Genomic DNA, 23,091 nt, shown 5'->3' with positions numbered 1-23,091 from the left:
ATGAGCAGGGTGGTGGTGCACACTTTAATTCCAGTTCTCTAGAGGGACAGGCAGGTGGACTCTGAGCTCTAGGGCATCTTAGTCTACAAAGTGAGGTCAAGGCCAGCCAGGGTAAGACCCTGTAAAACAAGCAGAGACAAGAAAATAACAATGAACTCCATGAATGTGCAAAAATTCTGAAGACATTGAAAATTTGGGGGAAGAAAAGAAAAGAAAGTCCAACCTATGGGCTGTGGTCTTGATGGAAAATAACCACAGCACTAATATGGCCCTGAGAGAGCAGGTACACTAGAGGGCCACTGTGTCTCCACACTGACTTCTTTCCAAGAACAGTAGGAGACATACATCTTTAGGATTATTTCCTTGTTTATGAATATGGGCTGGTGCTGGCAAAGGACAGGAGAGAGAGCTGGATCCCCTGAAACTGGAGTTACAGATGGTTGTGAGCCACCATGTGGGTTCTGGGAATTGAACACAGGTCTTCTGGAAGAATAGTTGGTGCTCTTAATCTCTAAGCTCTCTCCAGCCCTGTCTTTTTAAATTCTAAATTTATATGGGCATGGTAGCTCAGATCTGTGCTCTCAAATACACAGGAAGGTGACGTAGGAGAATTGTGAGTTAGGGGCCAGCCTGGGCTACACAACAAGATTGAAGTCAGCCTGGGTTACATTACATAAGACTCTGAAAAACGAAATTAACCAACCACACACACACACACACACACACACACACACACACACACACATCCTCTGAATACAGAGTCTCTTATTTCTAGTGAGACATCATGTGCACACAGAGCAGAGACTGGCTTGTTATTGCCTGTCCCAGCTCCATGTCTAAAGCAAATGGAACACAGAGCAGAGGGCACATCCATGCTGAATTTATTCCCAAAGTAAAGAAGTCACAATGTACCCTGACAACTTATAGAGCAAAACCAAAAAAGAGCACAGCTTGCCTTCCCGAAAAGAATTCTGTAGGCCTACAAATAACTGACTTTAATCAGAACAAAGCTACTATGTCTTGTGTCTATTAAGCCTTATTTCAGGAACCCTCACAATATCCAATATCTCCAAAAAATGGAGTTCAGGGGCTGGAGAGATGGTCAGTGGTTAGAACACTGACTGCTCTTCCAGAGGTCCTGAGTTCAAATCACAGCAACCACATGGTGACTCACAACCATCTGTAATGGGATCTGCTGCCCTCTTCTGGTGTGTCTGAAGACAGCTACAGTGTGTGTGTGTGTGTGTGTGTGTGTGTGTGTGTGTGTGTGTATGTATGTAAATTTAAATCTTTTTTAAAAGATGGAGTTCAGTGGTTAAGAGCACTTGCCGTTCTTCCAGAGGACCCGGCCTCTGTTAGCACTCACATGGCTGCTGTCCCACAAGTCGTGAGTTCAATTCCCAGCCACCACAGGTTGGGCTTTATAACCACCTTCCAGCATGCGGGTGTACATGCAGGCAGAACACTGTATAAATCTGTCTGTCTGTCTGTCTTAAGGGGAAGAGCAACGGTAAAGGTGCTGAGCACGGAGTGCTGCCTTTGCACGCAGTCATTCTGATGCTCATCTGGACGCTGGTTACACTCTACATGGCTATTAGTAAAAAAGGAGTGTTTGTTCAAGTTTCCAATCACAGGATCAGCAGGATTGTACAGGTATAGTAGTTTCAATGAATGTTCTGATCTTGCTAGATGGATTTGGAGAAGAAAGAGGAAAGGAAATGGCAAAATGATTCCATAATAAGCCTTGTTTGTCACAAGGCATTCTGGCATGACAACAACTCATTTCAATGTAATAATTAGTAACCACACAGAAATCACCCAAAGGAGCTGCCGAAGTGGAAACGCTGCCTGGACTGCGTGAGTGCTGTTCCAGGGTTTGGTTTGAAACATCCCAAGATTAGGTTTCCTTAAGGAAACCAACCCCAACGCTTGACTTTTCAGTACATCCTCATTTAGGGGATTCTGAGCAAAAAGCACTGATGCATTCAGTTCCCATCTCTAAGAACCCAGTCCAAGTCCAACAGGGAACCCAGCTAACTGCTTGCCCTCCCTCTTACCAGGTCTGAAAAGGCCGGACCTTGGGCTCCCTCTAGAGGAGACCATCTTCTGTGGGGAATCATATGTAGCCCATCCGACAGCTTCGGGCCCACCTGCTATAATCTGTATTCTGGGGAGCAGAAAATGAAATTAAAGCTCAGCAGTATGTGCTTGGAGTCCAAGCCACACCGGGAAGGGAGTCAGGGTGGAACGACTGGGAAGCAGCAAGTGAGAGCAAAGGAGGGACAGGCAGGCTGGGGGACAGTCACCCAACCTCTGTGTGTGACACACCAGCACCTCTGAGGACCTTTAGCAGCATCTGCTTGTGCACTGGGAAGAAACTGAGGGTTGAGAAAGTGGGGAAGCACTAAGGCCTGTTAGGTGACTTCAGCCAAACCTGGCAAAGAGTGTCCTACAAAACAATGGAGAGTCAAGTGGCTACACCGGGAGCGGCTTCAGAACAGACCTGAAAAGACGGAGATAGAAGATAGGAGAAGAAATGAACTAATTTCTCCCGGGCAACAAATAGAATGCAGGAGCTGTCATCTGAGATTTCAGAATGACTAAGGGAGAGAAGGCATAGTCAGAGACCCTACACACCCGCCACCGCCACAGCCATCGATGCGCTGAGGTGGAGATGCCTCTTACATGCTTCAGTGGTATTGTTAGACATCTGAATGTGGAGTTTGGGGACATCTAGGCTAGAGAGGAAGACATTTGTTCTTCTTGTAATTGAAGACATTTTAAAGATGAATGATATGCTAGCTTGCCAGGTTGCCCAAAATAAGAAATCAAAGCTACAGGTATATATGGGGGAGTCTCAAAAACAAAACAGAGCAATGCCAAGCACACACAGAGAGACGAAATGAAAAGTAACTTATAACAACCATTTCTTACCAGTTCTAAATAAAAACTAATTATTAGCTAAAGCTGACTGCAGCACAGCGCCAAGCGCTTGTTAACTAGTTCCCTCCTCAGTGTGGCCTGAGAGCTACATCACAGATGCACACCGCTGGTTAGTTATCTGACCCCAGGATTACCTTTTCAGGAAAAAAAAAAAAAAAAGGATTGTTGTAGACCTGTCTCCATGGTTACAGTTTATCAGCTTTCCTACTTCTGCAGGAAAAGAAGGTTATTAGAAGATTGTAACATAAGTTCTTTCTGTGCTTTGCTTTGCCTTTCATTAAACCAAAGGCTGCTTTCTTGAACTCACATAGCCCAGCATTAATGTGTGTTTTATGTATAGCGTTTTAAACTAATTTTATTTTTTAAAAATTCTTTAAAGATTTATTTATTTATTTTATGTATGTGAGTTCACTGTTGCTGTTTTCAGACACACCAGAAGAAGGCACCAGGGATCCCATTACAGATGGTTGTGAGCCACCATGTGGTTGCTGAGAATTGAACTCAGGACTTCTGGAAGAGCAGCCAGTGCTCTTAACCGCTGAGCCATCTCTCTAACCCTTATTTTTAAAACTTAAAGAATGTTTTCTCATTTACAATCACCTTGAGCTGCAGTTCCTCATTCACCTAAGATTTCTCAATTATTTCCCTATACAATTCTGTGGACTTCATAGTAAAGTGACATGGCCTAATTTCCCTGCAGGGGTCTTTCATTTCACTTCAGACAGCATGGTTCTGAATTTGGGCAGCTTTCCTTCTCTTGATGTTCCTACACACTGGAGTAGTGAGCTCCTGTGTCTATGCACTGAATGACACAGCCAACAGACAGGTCAGGTCTCCTGGAACTATTACTGGCAGTTATGAGCCTATGTAGGTGCTGGGAACCAAACCCAGTTCTTTCACAAGAGCAGCAAGAACTCTTAGTCACTGAGCCATCTTCCAGGCCCCATAAGCTTTTTGGGGTGAGAGGTATATGTTTTATAGGCCCTCATGTGTGCCCATGGCTGGTTTATGCAAGAGACTGAACCAAGGTTTCATGCATGCTAGGCAAGAACTGGACCTACTGTACTACATCCCTGACCCTGAGTCCAAACCTTTCCAAGACCCCCCAAACCATGCAGTGCTCTTGGTCGCACACCACAACTTAATGGTGAGCCCCTACTGTTAAAGACACCACACACTTTTGTCCTCGGCCGTGGAGAAATCAAGTCGGTACTTACCAAGAATGTTTCTTCCCGGCTGGCTAGCTAGCACAGTCCTGGAAGGTGCTGTGCAGACTGCGAGGGGGAAAGTCAGCAGCAGCTAACCTAGCTGTGGACTTGTGCACTACAATAGTGACTGGTACGGCAAGAGATGCCGGTGAGTACATCAGCGGCATGAATGCTGTAGGGATAAATAACTGTGGTTGCATCTAAGGTCTGCAAAGGAGGAAATGCATACTTGGTGCTGTAAATCTAGCTAAGAACCCATGACTTGGAAGTTCACAGACCCCAGAGTTGAGCCTATTTACTATTCTATTAAGTGCACACAGTATCAGCGTGTCCTCTAAGTTCATTCTTCTCTACCCATAGATTAGTGTGGCTCTCAGAACTCATTAGAGACGTTTCTTTAGGCCATGGATGATGGTTAAGCCAGAAACTCACAACTGGTCAGAAGAAGAATGAGTGGAGTGTTTGCTCATCTACAAAGGGGCATCTGTACCATCCAGCCTCCCACGAGGCTCAGAGAACACCATGGGGGAAGCAGCAGAAAGACTGGAGGAGCTGAAGTCAGGGAGGGCTGGAGTGAGAGTGTCTTCTAGACAAGTCAGAATGGGTGCACCCACAGCAGCTGTAGCTGCTGCACAGGGTCAAGCCAGTTACTCTAGCATGAGGGTGAAGGAAGGGCTCATGAGTTCTCAACCCTAACTGTGTAACTTTGGACAACTGAAGCCTAGAGAAAAGCAGTCAGTTTTCTTCAAAGGTGTGGCCCCTGGTAGCTTGTTCACACACCAGTGGATGCCCTTATCCCCAGGAGAATATAGGCAGCGCAAATTGAACTTGATAGGTTATTAAAAATAAATATATATGACATGAAATTGGGGATGCAGTAGGAAAATGGGGTGAATCTGGGAGGAGTTATGACTAAGAAGTAAACAGGATCAAAAGTCTGAGATTCTCAGGTAATCAATAAAAGTAGTATATGAAGAAAGATTTTCCTATGTTAAAAACACAGCACAGTATTGTACTAAATTGTGGTTTCTTGCTGGGTGTGGTGGCTCAAGCCTTTAATCCAAACACTCCAGAGGCAGAGGTGAGGCTGGTCTCTGAGTCTGAGGCCATCCTGGTCTACAGAGTTCCAGGACAGTCAGGGCTACAGAGAAACCCTTTCTTGAAAAACAAACAAAATTTTGTTTTGTTTTCTTTTTCATGTTTATTCAGTAACTAGAAAACTAGACAGAAGCCTTAAGACATCGAGTATGACAATTTTATATTTTTTTACAGAGTAAAAACAATCTAGAATTTTGGTCGTGCTTTGATTTAAATATATCCTTCAAAAGTTCATGTGTGGAGCATGCCTGTACTTTGAGTGTTCAGCAGACTGAGGCAGGAGGATTGCTCCAAGACTGAGGCTAGTCTAGACTAAATAGAGTACTAGGTCAGCTGAGGCTATATATAATAAGAAAGTGTCTTAAAACAACAAAAGGCCTAAAACTCAGTTCAGTGGTAGAGAGCTTGCCTAGCATCCTGAATTCATTTCTTAGCATCCCCAAATTAAAAAAACTTAATGTGTTATAAGCTGGTAAAGTTTGGTCCTGGTTCTACCTCCCAGCCCCATGCTCCCAGAAATAAGACTCAGAATTTAAAAGATATTTACAAATACCTTGGCCATATAGCTAGGCTCTTCTCAGGCTGGAATCATAACAAGAGAACTAACTCATTTGTTTTAATCTACATTCTGCCATGTGGCTGGTTACCTATGCTTAGGTACCATGCCTCTCTGTCTCCTCACATCTTCCCCAGCCAGATCTCCCCTGAGCCTGGCTCTATCCCAGAATTCTTTTTGCCTCCCAGATGTCCCACCTCCTACTTCCTGCCTAAGCAATAAGCCACGGCTTTTCAGTTGATAGGTGATGCATCCATACAACACACAAGATGTTCTCTCTACAAAAAGCTTAATCTGGGGCTGGAGAGATGGCTCAGTGGTTAAGAGCACTGGCTGTTCTTCCGGAGGTCCTGAGTTCAATTCCCAGCAACCACATGGTGGGTCACAGCCATCTGTAATGGGATTCCCAATGCCCTCTTCTGGTGTGTCTGAAAACAGCAACACTGTACTAACATATAAACTAAATAAATCTTAAAAAAAAAAAAAAAAAAAAAAAAAAGCTTAGTCTTCAAACTAGTATGTCAATGACATTAGGTGGCTGAGGCCTTCAGGAGGTAATTCAGAATGTACAAGGTCACGAAATGGCACCTCCATGATGTATTAGTGGCTTGTACTGCCACTCCACGTGGTGCCCTCTACCCCTTGCTCAACTGTAACTCTCAAATGCTGAACAGATCGTGGGCCTGTGCCAGTGGACTTCCTAGCCTCCAGAACTATGAGCTAAATAATCTTTGTGTTTTATATTAACTAACTACCCAGTCTGTATTATTCAGCAACAGAAAACAGCCCAGGGTAGAAAGTAAATCTTTTCCACGTTGTACATTACTTCTTCAGGAAATTCTTCTGGCTAAACTGAAGGAACTATTAGACTAGGGGAGTCAGATAACGCAGGTAATTGTTCCACTTCAAGGAATTTAACCGGACCATCACATCACTGTCAGATGCTATGTAAGTACTATAAATGCTTCACTGCTGACAACAGAATGCCTTTCATTGTGTGATGGCAACCAGTGGTTACTAAGACAACAGAGAAGAAGGTTCATCGAGCACCCACTTGCAGAGGCCAGTGCTTTCCAGGAGACCCTGGCTTCTGAGGTTTGACTCTCAGCAGGCTGAGAACGGTGTGAGCAGGCACATCACGTGACCACCCCTCAGTAATCATGGCAAGGAAGGACGCAGGCAGAGGTGACTTTATAATTTCAAATCGCAGGATCAAAATAACAGTTTTTAGAAAAAAAAATAGTTAAAATTTTGCTAACAAAACCAAAAAAGCAGACGGTGCTGGTGCAGATGGGATGGGTGCCTATCTTAGCAGCAACCTATGTTACATTCTATTGTATATAAAATAAAAAGGAAGGCGTTGTCAAACTTGTATTTTTAAGATTACTTAAAAGACAAAGCACTACCGGGAAAAAAAAAATCTGTTCCTCTTCAAATTCTTCCCCTCACCATCGCCATCTCCACCCTAAAATTAAAAACCAAGCCGGGGTAAGACATGTAAACACGAGCTGTCAAAGCTTGACTGCACTCTTACACTATAGGTGACCCGAATGGTAAGCGCTACTCAGCTTAAGTCCCAGCCTTTGAGCCAAACTACAGGACAAGATGCCATGTTTGGTGTGGAACCCAACTCCTGCTCATGCTTGTCTTCTTTGCTTTCAGAATCTTTGGGCACCTAGACATTGGGACTCTGTATTATATATTTACACTGGACTCTGTTATTTATTTACATTAGGACTCTCTGTGTTACTTTTTTTTTTTAATTTTATCTATGAGTACACTGTAGCTGTCTTCAGACACACCAGAAGAGGGCACAGATCTCATTACAGATGGTTGTGAGTCACCTTGTGGTTGCTGGGATTTGAACTCAGGACCTCTGGAAGGACAGTTAGTGCTCTTAACTGCCGAGCCATCTCTCCAGCACATTCTGTGCTACATATTTACATTAGGATGTTATGTATTACATATTTTCACTGGGACTCTGTGCATTATATATCTAAATTGGGTCTCTATTACATATTCACCTTGGGACTCTGTATTATATGTTTAAATTCGGACTATATATGTTTTATACTTACATTAGGATGCTCTGTATTACATATTTACATTGGGACTCTATTTCATATTTACCCTGGAACTCTGTTACATATTTAGTAACTTCCCCTTCTATAATTATAAAGCTCTAAACCAAATCCCGGAGCAAAGACTAATCAACATGCTGGAATAACAGATGATTAAACAAAGTTGCAAGACTTGATGTGAAATGTCGTTCTATTAACAGGCATTTGTGAACTTAATGTTCAAATTAAGAAAACAAGAACAGTATTATAAATTTAAAAGCAAAAATAGGAAACGACACCAGCTACCCAGGCTTAGATGCTGGTCAGCATTTCTGTGCATGTAACACTGACAAACAGAAAGAGCTGTTTTAACCACACATGATTCTGGGATCCCCTGAATTTTCATCTGCCTCGTGTCTACACCTAGCAGATTCTTCTGTCTTTAGCTAGTGCATTTCTTGTATTCTAAAACCAAACAGGAAGTGATGAGTCACTGGCTAAGGGAACCAGGCTGAGATAAAATACCTGTGTTTTACTGCAGGGGTTACTTCATAAGGGCACTGGGGGTGAGAAAGGACTCCTCATTAGACAAAGCTACTTACCCGTGGCCTCCCCTCCCTGTGGCCTCTGTCCTCTCTTGACCAATTCACACAGTTACAGTCATGCAGGGCTCTGTCTGGTCAAAGAGCCCCTTCGGTGTGCACCTTCATATGTCAATGTATTGCTATCAAAGACCCCTGAAAAAGCTGACACATGTCTCGGAAGTGCTTGGATCTGATGAAGTAATATAAAGACCCAAGCAGTAGAAGCTAAGACGAGAACGAGTTGCTATTCCCTGTCTTCTGATTGTTGGCTGTCCTGGGGTACTGGAGACAAAGCCTATGCCAGGCAAGCACTAGCCATTACACTCCTAGCTCCTACCCCATGTTCTGAAAAGTATGTTATATTCTCTCAAACTAAAAATAAACTACAGACTAAAAATTCAGAAGACCAGATTTTGAGACAGGGTCTCACTATGAAGCTCTGGCTGGCCTGGAAGTCACTACGTAGACCAGACTGTTCTCAAACTCAGTGACTCAACCTGCCTCTGCCCCTTAAGTATTGGCATGAAAGGCATGTGGAACCATGCGTGACTAAGGAAATTTTTACATAGGTTTATTTTGGGTGTGCATGATGTTCATGCCAAGGTCAGAGCCAACTTGTGAGGCCTGGTTCATTCTTTCTGCTGTGTCCTTTCTAGAGACGGACCTCAGGCCTCCTGACCTGGCAGCATCTTTACGCACCGAGGCATCTCACCAGCTCAGGCATTTTCTTAATTTTGACACTAACTCACCAGGATGTGTTCAGACCAGTGTTATCTCAGTCTCAACTGTGCACTAGAGCTTCTGAATGGAGTGCAATGAGCGGCCCTGACAGCTCCTGGTCGCTTCTGATAACTACAACTGGTTTTTATTCTTTCAAGGTTACCTTTTCAGGAGTTCCACTGCGCAAACATCTGAGAGAACTTTTTTGATTGGGTTTCTGGCCTTTCATGGAACAGCAGGAGAGGCACAGTGGCACATCACAGCTCTCTGCAAATCCAAGATCCCTAACTCACCCAATGAGCCAGCAGATTTGCAAATGGTTTGCTATGCAGATTTCCAGGACGTGAACATTTCTTAAATGCACAAGCTTAAAGAATCTTGTAACTTATAATGAACTAAAAGACTCCGTAATGGCTTTCCTGTTTAATAATAGCTCTGGTTCACAAAATAGATTGTGACATACACAAATAGTCCTGGGACTGTCAAAACAAGGCTATAGCTCTAAATGTCACAATGGAAATGCCTTATAGAGTTTCAGAAAAATCTAGACCTACACACACAAATGCATACATACATACGTGTGTGTGTGTGTGTGTGTGTGTGTGTGTGTGTGCGCTTTTGTTTTCTTTGAGACAAAGTCTCATAGCCCAGGATGGCCTCAAAGTCACTTAAGATGACCTTTGATTTCTGATCCTTCTGCCTCTACTTCCCAAGAGCTGTGACTAGAGATCTGTACACCTGATTTACTGGGGCTATGCTCTTGTGTGTGCTGAGTCAGCATACTATCAACTGAGCTACACAACTCTCTACTTCCCGTATTTTTTGTTTACTCAATTTTCTTTAATAAAACAGAAATAACTATTATGAATTAAAATATAGTCAATTCATTTGTAATGGGGATAATAAAATTGATAAATTATGGACACAGTTGATCTCACTAGGAAATCCAAGACCACATGCATGCTGGGACTCCGTGAGTGTTGGTTTAGTCTCCTTCCTTTAAGAGAAGGCATTCAAATGGATGTTGACAGCAAAATCCAAGAATCACTGTAGTGACTGGGGTTGGAGCTGGCAACAGACATTTTTGAAAATAGGACAACAGTTAGGGAACAGTGACAGACAGTAAACAGGAAGAACACAGAAAGGAAAAGCCAAAGGCAAACCCAGTGGTGCTGTGCCCAGGGCAGTCCGCTACTACTTGTCCTATGGCACAGGTCACCCAAGCAATGCTGGATGGTGAATACACCACAGCTACTCTGTCCTGGATGCTGTGTGTTCTAATCGCTGGAAATTCAAAAGAGGACTGGTGTTTACTACTACAAAACTAACATTTAGAAGCTTTTAGTAGTTGGTTATAAGAACATAAATAACTGTGTATGATGTTATACACCTTTAATCCCATCACTGGGACAAGCAGAGACAAGCAGAGAGAACAGCCAGAGCTACATAGTGAGACCCTGTATCAAAAAGCCAAAAATATATACAAATAAGATTAAAAAAAAAAAAAAAAAAACCAGGGCTGGAAGATGACTCAGAGCACTGACTGCTCTTCCAGAGGTCCTGAGCTCAAAATTTCCAGCAACCACATGGTGGCTCACAACCATCTGTAATGGGATCCAATGCCCTCTTCTGGTGTGTCTGAAGACAGCTACAGTGTACTCATAAACATAAAACTTTTAAAAAGTTATTTATAAAAAAAAAGATAAAAACAGACCTGTTTCTAAATTTTAAACATTAAAATGTTTTAATTTTTACAAACTTTCCAATAGTAACTAGATGTAAACACTCAGTAAAAGACAAAACCGTGTTCTATAAGGAATATAAAATGTTTACCTCTTGTTTTTCTTGATTTGGGTCCATACTAAGTAAAGTTGGTATTTTAGGTGAATCTGTTTTCTTTGATTCTCTCTTCAGCACTTTTATCTGTTTAGCTTTTGGAGAAAAAACAACATAATTTGTTGGCCCTTCCTTGATACTATGTTTTCCTCTCAAGGGCTTCAGGCAGGTGAATCACAGTAGCCACTAAGCCCAAGTCACAAAGGGACTGAGTAACTGTGAGGTGTAAGATATGGTGACTTTATTTTGTGATCTCACAAGAGCATCTCTTTTCACTGAGGGACCCCCAAGCTGCACATTCTACATTTTACACCCTGCTATTACATTACATTTTTATAAGGTGTCTGTTTTCCAAGGAAAGGAAAAAACTTTTGCTCACAACAATGAAGTTTATTTTAAAATAAATATAGCTTAATTTTATTTCAATATATGTATTATTCATTTGTTTACAGTGGTGGGGCCGGTCCTCTCCTTCTACAATGTAAATCCCATGATCAAACTCAGGTCATTGAGGCCTAGCATCAAGTGCCTTTAGCTGCTGAGCCGTCTCACCAGCCCTTAAGATAAAGCATAAGGTTATGATAAATTCTACATTTAGAAAAAAAGACCTACCAAATTCCAGCATGCCTCAAACATCTGTTCCCAGCATGCCCCAAACATCTGTTCCCACATCTGTGACACGGGCAGCTGAGCAGAGAAGGTGCTTTAGCCCATGTTACGTAGGGAACTAAGTTCTTCTTCCTCCAATCCTACCTCAGTATTTCAACATTAAGCTAACAGAACATTTACCACTGGAGTTGTCTCTCCCTTTCTTTACTCCCAGCACCCTCTCTGAAGGAAGAGGCAGCAGATCTCTGTGAGTTCAGACCAATTTGGTTTGTATTGTGAGCTCCAGCACAGCCAGAAATACATAGACCCTAACTAAAAACAAAAGTCTGACCTTTTACTTAGCTTACTTTTTCTGAGCAACTGGTTACTTCTAAAAAGATACCGGGTAAGTGTTCTTACAAGCAGCCCCGCTCTCTAGCCCGTCACCTACTTACCTTCCATCCCTTTCATCTCCTTCGCCTGTACTGTGAACGGCAGTTCAGGGAAATGGAATTCTTTCCTGTCGCATTTGGAAAAATTCAGCTTTCTTTTGTTTCCACTTGCTATTTGGTCATTCTGACCTGTTCTTTCATTAAATGCACCTTTCTCTGTTTGAACCTAGACAAACAAGTACCAGTTAGTATGAAGAACTTTGGGTGACCAACTATAGAGTCTTAAGCCTACATGTGCTGGCTATTTGGATGATAAAAAACAGTTCCAGAGATTATCTTAATAACCAAGAAGCAGAACAGAATGAGGTACAGTGGACATGTCTGCAGTTCCAGCACTTGGGAGTCAGGCAGAAGGATTCTGAGTTCAAGGTCAGCTTAGGATACATAGTGAGACCCTAAGAAAACAAAAGCAAAACAAACACACACACCAACAGACTAGAGCAACACTAAACCCAGAAGCAGCCAGACTTCCAGGGGCATTTCCAAAGTGAGGTTTTTAGTCCATTTACTGTTCTTGATTTAGAGAACTACAATCTTGACTTTGTTGTTGTTGTTAAAGACAGGGTTTCACTGTTAGTTCCTTGAACTCATTTCTGTAGACCAGGCTGACCTCAAACTAACAGAGGTCTTCCTGCCTCTGCTCCTGCATGCTGGGTTTCAATTTTATGTTAGTATAATGCTGTGCCTTGAACACTATGAACTGACTGTGTTACATAAAGAAATGATGAGCAGAAAGAGAAAGGCATGGCTAGCATCTCTAGAGCAAGGAAACCACATTTTTTTGGCAAGTGTTTCTAATCCATAAAGATACTTTTGAAAGATAATAGCACAAGCCTTGTGATTTGTAAAGGTAGAAGATTAAAAAAAAAGAAGATGATGATACAGATACATCTCATCAGTTATTGCTTTTGCAAAGGACCAGGGTTCAATTCTCAGCACCTACATGGTAGCTCACAGCCATGCCCAACTCTAGTTCCAGGGGAACCAATGTCCTCTCCTGGTCTCCACGAGCATCAGTAGGTAATCACATATAAAGTAAAATAAATCTAAAAGGGGGAAAAAGATAGACAGCCCAAAAGCTGGAAGCACAGGAGAAAACATGATGTATTTTCAGGAAGAAAAGAGGGGCTGGCGAAGGGATTCTCAGTGGCCACTCTCTTAGTGCCTGCAAAACCTTAGACTTGTCCCAATAGAAAAACGGGGGGGGGGGGGAGGAAGAAGGTAGAAAGGGTAGGAGAAAGGAAATGCTCTTTAAAATTATATTTACTTCATGTACATTGGTGTTCTGTCTGCATGTATGTCTCTGTGAGGGTGTAAGATCCTCTGGAACTGGAGTTACAGACAGTTGTGAGCTGCATGTGGGTGCTGGGATTTGAACTCAGGACCTCTGGAAGAATAGCCAGTGCTCTTAATTGCTGAGCCATCTCTCCAGCCTTGGGAGGAATTTTTTTTTTAACATGAGAACTTAAGAGAAAAAAAAAAGGTAGATAATGTTTAAGGAGGCCATATTTTATTAACTTATTCATTCGGTGTTTTTTTTTTTAATTAACCTTTTTCAAACTTTATTCCCAGGCTTCTTCAGCCTAATTTGCCACAAAGAATGAATTAGGTATAAGCGAAAACTGAAAAGAGCTGCAGTGTCGGGGGGGGGGGGGGCTTGGGCTTAAAAATATTAGAGATCTAGATTTTATCAGATCCATAATAAACAAAAAAATTTTAAAAAGCAGTCATGATATAAAATAGCAGCTCCTGTGACTTCTGCAATTGTCACCTTCTTCAGAAGTTGCTTCAATTCAGTTCGCCTCATTCTTAGAAGCCTCATCAGAATTCTCCACCAGATCTGGAACTTCATCATCATCCTCCTCTCCAGTAGCAAGCGGTGCTTTTCCATCCACAGATGGTTCGGGCAGAGCTTCAGCCAGTCTCCTTAAACTAGTCCGACTGTCTGCACCGGGCTGGTTTAGGATGCTGGGAAGCATTTCTGTCAGCTGCTTTGTCTCAGCGTGGCCTGGAATGGTGAAGGTGTTTGCTGCCAGAGATGCCTGAACTTTAGGGTTGTTAAAATGGACCACTGTTCCTTGGTTTGTAAACACGTTCACCTCTTCAATACCAGAGATATTGTTTAACCCTAACTTCTTTAAGGAGAACTGCAGTTTTTTATCGTCTGCTGTGGCTGTTCTGTGAACCACCTTCTTCTATCTACGAGCAGTTCCTTTCCCACCAATGCGCACTTGTGCCTGCAGTTTGGCGAGTTTTTCCTGGTTCATGATCGTTTCTTTCATCTTGTCGGAGTGAAAATGGGGCCGCACGGGGAACTAAGGTTCACGCTCAGGGGGTCTCGGGCAGACCAGCTGAGATCTCATTCGGTGTTTATGTGTTCATGTTTTACTATGTATACATGCGTGTGAGTGTACACATATACATGCTTATGGAAGCCAGAGGTTACACTGGATGTCTTTCTGGATAGCTCTGACCTTATTTTTAAAGACGAGATTTCTCATTCCACCAGGAACTCACTGATTTGTCTGGACTAGATGCCAACAAAGTCTAAGGATCCTTCCTCCTCTCTGCCTCCCCGTGTTAGGGTGACAGGCATGTACTACTGTGCCCAGTTTTTTACATGGTGCTGTGGACTCGAACTCTGGTCTTCGTGCTTGCTCACCTAGCACTTTACTGACTGAGATGTTTCCCCAGCCCAAAAGTTCATATTTCAATGACTAGCATCTTGCCTTACTTGTGTGGGACCTGTGTCCTCTTGTCTGCTATTAGACACAGTTGGTCCAAGAGTTTGTGAAGAAGTGCGTCTCTTTTTTGTCCTTTCAGTTAACCTATTAATTAAAAATAAATGAGAAGTCATTAGAACCTCCCAGAATTGTCCTTCTGTTAGTGTTAAGAGCAAGTAAGTTATAAACAGTGGGCCAGGCTATGAACACTGATAACATTGGTACTCAAGCGGCTGGCTGAGGATTTTAAATTTAAGGACAGCCTAAATATAACCAGACCCCGGCTTATGAAAAGGAAAGGATTTATACCACGGTACTATTAGAACACGGAGTGTCAAAAGGGAACTTTCGAGTCTGAAGTTCTGGGAACTCTAGGACAGGACAACCACCGGTGAAAACATGTCAGGAAATGGCTCTTGAGGCACCATTTGTTACTTCATATTTATTCTAAACTTGGATCATATAACCTCTGGAGTTCTGAGTTTTTGCACTTGTCTGAGACTGGCTCACAACTATGGTTTACTGGCAGTACAACTCAGGCACCACCTCAAGAACACTTAGGTTACTGCAATCCATGGTCCAATGTACCTTTGGACCCACACAGACAAGTGCACTGGCTTATCCAGACAGACTGCTCTCATCCTCACAACCCGCAGCCTAAAAATAAGTCTGCCGAACTCTGATTGAGCCAGTGCACCTTCCAGTTTTTACATGTGCAAACAGACCTCATGTCTTCACTGTCCCCAGTCCCCAGCTTGAGTAGCCTAGCAGCCCCTCCATCTGCAGCAGAGGCTATAAACCTTAAACTGGCCTGACACACTCTGTTCCTACCAACGTACTTACTTCTGGAAGGCTATTTGCTACGAAGGACTTATTTTGAACTATTCTTTCTCCACTGAGAGAATCTCCTATGAGGCAGGAATAAAGCTTGCTTTGCAGCACTGAGTGCTATGGTTAGATATAGTTTGTCCTCCAATGGTCCTCATGCTGGGATTTTGTTCCCAGTGTGCCGTATTGAAAGGGGTGGAGCCTGTAAGTGGTGGGGACTCTCAAAAAGGAGGGACTAGATCTCAAGAGAGACTTTTCTTTTTCTTTAGGAAAAGCACTTGAGGAACACTCCATAGACACAGTCTTTAAAAGGACTCTGGTGCCTCCCTGAACCTTTCTCATGCACTGGCACACGTGTTGTTTTTACATGTGGTCAGTTTCTTGCCTTCTTCTTTGCTAAGATGTGACATGGCCAAGGAACCCTTGCCAGAGCAGTGACATCATGCTGCTAGATGCTCCAGCTGTTATAACCACGAGCCAAACAGCACTCTAGCAAGTCTTCTATGTCAGTGGAGTATCAGTTATTTTAATCTAAGTGGACTAACAAACTAAGGCACATGGATGCCAACACTTAAGTGAAATCATCCTGCCTCTCTTCAAATAGAAGATACTTTTCGTTTAAAAAGATAACCCAGGCTCAGCTGTTGAGTACTGTCTATGCACAGGACCTGGGTTCAGTTCCCTGAATCCACAGGCGGCTCACAACGGCCTATGAGTCCAGTTCCAGGGGACCCGCTGCCCTGTGGCCTCCACAGACGCAGAATGAATGTGGTGGTGCTCATACAAATGCTTAGGGACACATACGGACATAAAATAAGTATTTTTAAAGCTAGCCCAAAGATACCAGTAAACAATTAAACATCTGAGTTGGTCATGACGGCACACATCTGTAATCCCATCTCTGAGGACGCTGAGGCTGGTAGACCATGTGTAGGAGGCCAGCTTGGGTTACAAAGCAAGTTCCAGGATAGTCTGGACTCTGGCAATTTGTCTCAAAAGAACATTTAATGCCTATATAGCTAAGAAAAACATCTCTCATGTAACATTCCCAAGAACTCCTCAGTGAACACCCTGCTACTGCATGACTGCAACTTGAGAAGATCCTTCAGGTCCAGTCCACACAGTACAAGTGTGTGAGCAGCGCTGCACAGGAGGGCGCTCACTCAACCAAGCCTCCCCTCACCCTAGCTCACCGTGAACTGGGGTGGGAGAGGTTTGAACTGAGATTTGCGGCCAACAAATTACTGCTTGTCAGGTTGATAGGTGGCATTATCATACAACCCCCAGTGTGCGGGTCTTCTTTGACACCGTCAGAATTTGCACTAGGATTGACAGGGTTTGTCAGTTCTGAGACAGAAGGCTTCTTGTCCAGCGATGAGGGGGGGGTGTCATCGGCTGTGCCCTGCTGGCGGTGTTCACCTTCACACTCTGACTTCTTAAGGTCTGGGGCTTCTCCTTTTCCCCCTTTGACCTTAATGACTCTGACTTTGAGCTCCTTGGCCCTTTTGTCTCTGTCCACTTCCTGGAACAGGCGAGATGTAGAGAATCTGCTGTCATTAGAGCCCTAAGCATGTGCAGCTATGCAGACTAACACAAAAGCAAGACAGAGCTCACCTTTCCATAAAGTGATGGGTTTCCATAGAGCAGAGTGTTGGTAAAAACTGATTTTTTCTCATCTCTCACAAGTTCATTTTCTTTAAAATTCTCTTTTGGCTTTATAAATGAATTAACCTTTGCTTCCTGTAATAATTTAGCTCTCAGCTCTGGTATGAATCTGATGAATCAAGCAATATTAACCAGTCATCTTTTTTAGTGGTTTATCTTAATAGAACCATTCAATCGAACATTAAAAATGCTATATAATCGTAACTGATACCAAGAGATGGCGCTATTCTCTTTGTTTGTGACAATGTCACTGTGTAGCCCAGGTTGGTATCAAGCATAAAATCCCCTGCTTCATTCATCTTCCTGAGTGCCAGGATGACAGGTGTCACCATACCTGGCCAAGATGGTGTAAATATTTACCTTACAGTAACTGTGGGCTGGCAGCAGATCTAGATTCCCTTTGAGATGTGAATCTAATAAAATGTCACTTTGAATTTTGACACAGAAGCTCTTCGTCCCTAGACTTACACAGAATTTGAGTCACAGCACTCACGGTAGGTGGCTCACAACTGCATCCATACACGGGCACATGTGCACAAATAAGAATAAATCCTTTAAAAGCTCTTGACTGAAACGTGGCCTCGGGTCTGAGACTGCAGCTGGGTATGGGATCGTACCGCACTGCCTGCGGCCCCGCAGCCCCACTGACAGCCAGCCCTACCAAATACCTGGTCAACACTGACGCAGCAACTCCATTTGGTTTCTGTTAAACTGAATAGTTTTGCTCTGTATCATTGTTCTATTTAGTGATCACCCTTCTAGTAAGCCCCCTGATGTAAAACACTAGAAAGACCACCAATGCTTACTTCTCGATAAATCCATCTCTAGTAAAGTAATCGTGACGCAAAAGATCAGTAGATGACGTCCTCTCGGCAGGGTCAATTTGTAAACAAGCCTAAAAAAGAAAAGAGTCTAATAAAAGATGAGGTTTTTGCCTCTGCCCCTAAAATCAAGTCTTTAACATTCGATGCATGACAAAGTTAATACCCAGACCTGACAGTCTGTAAACTGGCAGATTTCTAACAGTAAATTCTGACCATTTAGTTACTAAGAAATTTACGCTTGCAACTTTTAAAAGTTACTATTTTGTGTGAATGTCAGTGTGTGCATCCCATGGTCACACAGGGAGGTCAGAAAACAGCTCTGCTATGGGTTCTCTCTTGTCACCTTGTAGAATTCAGGCCTTCTATAAGAATCCCCTTTCTGGTCTCTGCAGACCATATATATACATGGTGCACACACATACAGGCAGTCAAAACATCAATGCACATAAAATAAAATCAACGAACAGCTCTTCTCTGTTTCTCTGCCCTGGGAATAGTTTTAGCAGAAGAAACCATCAGAAACCAAAGCCAACTCATGGGACAGATTGTGAACTACAAGCTGCAGATGATTCACAATAACTGAATACTCAGACTGTCAGTATGGAGAGCCCATTCTTTAGAGCAATGAAGACAGGACTTGAATAAAAGCTGTCTACTTGTTGCAATCTTCCCGAGAGAAGGCCACTTCCCAGCATTTCTTCACAGTTTATGCCACAGGCACTCAAAGACACCAAGCCCCAAAGATGTTAAATCATCTGACTGACACCTTTCAAATGTTTCGTAAAAATTATCATTGGTGAGGAGGCTTGTCCCAGCACGAGTGGAATTTACAAGACAACACAGTGGAGTTGGTTCTCTCTGTCCACCTTTATGTGAATTCCTGGGAAGAAATTTAGGCTGCAAGGCTTGCAACGAGATTTTAGACCTGCTAACCCATCATGGTGGCTCTTGCCTAAAAATTATGGAGAAGGACCAGAATGAAAATAGAGAAAGATGCTTCTGCTGTCTTCTAAATGCACAGGACAAACTGACAACTCTATCACTCTCCTGCACAACAGTGCTTATAGGCTTAGAAGGACTGTCCTCACAAGTAATAAGGCTGGTTTTGGTTTTGTTACCACAATAGAGATTCATAAAGTGAAACTGAGGGTGTGTGTTTGTGTGATGCATGTATGAGCTCAAGTGTGCAGCTGAGCACACACGTGTGGAAACCAGAAGCTGATGTCTTCATAACTCTCCACTTCAAGTTTTTAAGATTATTTTTTGGTTTTTGTTTTTATTTATTTATCTATCTATCTATTTATTTATTTATTAAATGTATGTGAGTACACTGTAGCTGTCTTCAGACACACCAGAAGAGAACATCAGATCCCATTACAGATGGTTGTGAGCCACCATGTGGTTGCTGGGATTTGAACTCAGGACCTCTGGAAGAGCAGTCAGAGCTCTTAACCACGGAGCCATCTCTCCAGCCCTTGAGATTATGTTTTTTACTGAACAAGGAGCTCAGCAACTCAGCCAGACTAGCTGGCAGGAATCCGGGGATCCTCCTCTCTCAACCTCCTCCACACTAATATTACCGGCCCACCACTGCTCCAGCTTTTTACTTAGGTTCGGGGAGATGGAATCCAGGTTTCCATGTCTACCAGTAATTACAAGTCTTTCTGGATTCTTTTTCAAGTAACATTTTTAAACTGCATTATTGCTGGGAATGAGGCTCAGTGGTAGAAAGCCTGCCCAGCTGTGGGTTCCATCTCTAACAGCAAAGAGAAGACCCCACGGTACTATGATTTCTGCAAATTCTTAGCCAGCCTCAGTGTCTTGACATACATGAACTACATCTGCCAGCAAGCCGTTGAGCTTCGGGTATTTCTTTCTTGCATTTTTTGGATGCTGAACTTGAGGAAGCACCACCCCAGCAAAGATGGGACTCTTGGAAAATATGTTGTGCAGGTGCGGGGTCAGGTTGCCTGAAACGAGAATGAATGACGTTGAAAGAAAAATACCTAAATATCTCATAAAACTAGAGGTTGTCGGCTAAGAATGCTGCTCTCTGCAATAGAGGGCTTGTCTAGCCCTAGGTTCGATATCTGGCTCCATTAAAAAATTAGTAAGTCTTAAAAATTGAGGTTTCCTCCAGTAAGAAGCTGACAGGCAGCAAAATACATAAACCATATGGTCCTTCTCCCCCCACACACCAAACTCTAGGACATAATATATAATTACCAGCAGAAACACTAAAATTTGACACTTTGTGGGGACTGGGGGTTGAGACGGGGTTTCTCTGTGTGGTCCTGGATGTCTTGGAACTTGCAGTAAACCAGGCTGACCTCAAATTCAGAGATCTACCTGCCTCCACCTCCCAAGTTCTGAGATTATTGACACATTTCTTTATTGGTATCTTAATGATTTATCAAGTAGCCATCAGTCTCCCAGACCAAAACCTTAATCAAAACACCTAAAATAGTGAAGTAATTCATAAGCCGAAGTAGTTTATAGAGCAGTGTTTCTCAACTGTCCCAACACTGCAGCCCTCTGTTTAACACAGCTCCTCATATGCTGACCCCCAACCAGAACAATATTTTGTTGCTATCGCAAGACTGTAATTTTGCTATTATGAATTGTAATGTACATATCTGATATGTGGGATATCTGATCTGTGACCCCCAAGGGGTCATGACCCACAGGTTGAGAATGGCTGGTACAGAAGAAGAGAGCAGACAGCAGCCAGAGTGCAAACAGGTTTGAGCACAGGTGGAGGCCACAAGGCTCTGGCGCTCTCACCACAACTAATACTGTGCCACGGAGCATGTCTCTTCACGGCTTTATGGCTTGGTCTCCTCTGAAAAATGGCAGGGTAATGTCATCACTTCTCAGCTCTCTAACAGTCTCAGACAGGGCTTTCGAAGAGGCACATACAGGGCTGGAGAGAGAAGTGGCTCACCAGTTAACAGCACCTGCCGTTCTTTCAGAGGACCCAGGTTCAATTCCCAGCACCCGCATGACGGCTCACAACCATCCATAACTCCAGTGCCACTGTCTTCTGGCAGGCACACTTGTGGTATGCAGACAAAATAATATCCTTACATGTAAGTTAAAATAAACATAAAAGAAAGGCACATAGAGTACAACCCTTAAATTATCTGCAGTGCTAATCTGGGTTTTACTGCTTTAATGACAGTAAAAACCACAGTACCCTCTTTGTCAGAATCCTGCAATAACATGTTTATGAAGCGTTTTCCCAGCACACCCGGGGCTCCTCAAGCCCCTCCTTCAGATTGAAATACTAGTCACAGGGCTAACCACCAAAACGTTTAGGTAGCTGTGGTGATCAGCGTTAATTGTCAACCACTGGGAGTGCCTTGGGGACTATCTTGATTGAAAAGCCAAAAAGGAGGAGGAAGAGGGGAAGAGGAGAATTATTTGAGTAAATAACTAATTCTCAATCCCCAATGTTTTTTGTTTTTGTTTGTTTGTTTTTGAGACAAGGTTTCTCCGTGAAGCCCTGGCTGTCCTGCAACTGACTCTGTAGACCAGGCTGGCCTTGAACTCACAAGTGATCTGCCTGCCTCTGCCTCCCAAGTACTGGGATAAGGTGTGTGCCACCACTGCCTGGCCTTAATAGGTTTTTTTTTTCCTTACAACTTTATTTTAAAAAGAGAGATACATGTACAGATTTTTAAAAGCATTTTGGCATAAAACTATATGAATATAATTTTGTCAGTACTTAATTATTTTAGAGGTTTGATAGCATGCATTGAAATCCCACTAGTTACCATAAGCATAAAGTACATGTAGAACAGAACGTAACATGGAAACAGTCAAGGTTTTCTTGGTGTGTATAGATTAAACATAATGATTTTTGAATACCAAAAATTGCCATAAGGCTATATTCTTAGCTCTTGGATTATTAATGATTTAAGGTCTAGGTGTACCACACTCTGAGAGGGGTGCTATACACTTATTTTTTTTCCTAAGAAGGACTGAGGCTTTCACTTTTTGGCTTTTGTTTTTCTTGAGCTTCATATGGCCTGTGAGTTGTTTCTGGGGTATTCAGAGCTTTCCGGGGCTAGTATCCAATTATCAGTGACTGCATATTACGTCTGTTCTTTTGTGACTGGGTTACCTCACTCAGGATGATATTCTCCCTCCAATAGTTTCAAAAGGCTTCTGACTCAACTTTATTATCAAAAGTCCTTGTGAGTAGCTTATAGCAAATATGTAGTTTGGTCTCCATGTGGGTCCTCTAGCAATTGGAACAGAAGCTGTCTTTGACTGTTTCTCCCCTGCCCCCCAACTCCCATTGGATTTCCTTCCTCTAGCTGGACGCTGTGGGAGAGGATGCACTTAGTCCTGCTGTGATGTGATGTCCCAGGGTTGAGTGGTACCCAAGGGGGGTTTCCCCTTCTGTAAAGTGAATAAATAAATTAATGTAAAATAAAAAGAAAGTAGAATTTCAGGATATTTGGGGAATACTGCCTTGCTTTCTGGTGTTTCTTATGTGTGGAATATGGCACACTCCTGGGATAGCCTTCTTCCCAAATGATCTTTTTGTGTTCATAATACTGGAATCTGTCAGTGACTACTGGCTGATGGTCTGCCTGTGGAAGACAGCGGTCCTTTCTGAGAGAAAACGAAGCACTTAAGGATGGAAAGCTGGCCTGACAGATGTCATCTGTCAGAGTATAGACAGGGGGCTAAAAAGCCTTGGCCTCATAACAACAAATTACAGTTCAACATGTTCAACAGAAGCCATCCCCAACCCAGCTTAAAACGTAAACATGGAAAATGACTTTGTCTAAGCTGCGTGGTGCTTCCTTAGTGAATATGGCACAGAGTTTACCATGGACAACCTTCTCCTTTGCTTTGCTTTTTTTTTCTTCAGTTTTTACCTTTTCTTAATTGTTCTATTCCAAACGAATACTTTCTATACTGCTGAACACTGTAAATTACCGTGTACATAAAATCACACTGACAATAATGCCCTGGAATAGATCATTGCAAAT

The 23,091-nt window shown here is 42.9% G+C and overlaps 2 protein-coding genes across 5 annotated transcripts in view; both read right to left on the bottom strand.

Moving 5' to 3' along the window:
* The window catches only part of CDKL3 (cyclin dependent kinase like 3), a gene marked incomplete at its 3' end in the record, with an annotated part of 74,617 nt that overhangs the window by 36,599 nt on the left and 14,927 nt on the right, over nt 1–23,091 (bottom strand). For 3 of the 4 annotated variants that reach the window (XM_080922731.1, XM_080922729.1, XM_080922730.1), the window contains 7 exons: nt 19,916–20,055; nt 18,068–18,156; nt 17,211–17,370; nt 16,790–17,118; nt 14,780–14,873; nt 12,049–12,211; nt 11,003–11,100 (listed from right to left, as the gene is read on the bottom strand). In XM_080922731.1, the coding sequence (XP_080778857.1) occupies nt 11,003–11,100; nt 12,049–12,211; nt 14,780–14,873; nt 16,790–17,118; nt 17,211–17,370; nt 18,068–18,156; nt 19,916–20,055 (1,073 nt within the window). Of the gene's footprint in view, nt 1–11,002; nt 11,101–12,048; nt 12,212–14,779; nt 14,874–16,785; nt 17,119–17,210; nt 17,371–18,067; nt 18,157–19,915; nt 20,056–23,091 lie in introns of those variants that run through there. The other variant, XM_080922732.1, reaches the window with a different exon arrangement.
* On the bottom strand, nt 13,755–14,312 carry LOC308425424 (transcription factor BTF3-like; the record flags this gene model as incomplete). Its single annotated transcript, XM_080922733.1, has 2 exons — nt 13,755–14,146; nt 14,249–14,312. 2 exons carry the CDS (start codon nt 14,310–14,312, stop codon nt 13,839–13,841), a joined length of 372 nt encoding a protein of 123 aa, XP_080778859.1. The 3' UTR covers nt 13,755–13,838.

This window comes from Micromys minutus (assembly GCF_963924665.1).
Source record: "Micromys minutus genome assembly, chromosome: 10".
Classification (NCBI taxonomy): domain Eukaryota; kingdom Metazoa; phylum Chordata; class Mammalia; order Rodentia; family Muridae; genus Micromys; species Micromys minutus.
This window is presented reverse-complemented; position numbering and strand designations above follow the sequence as displayed.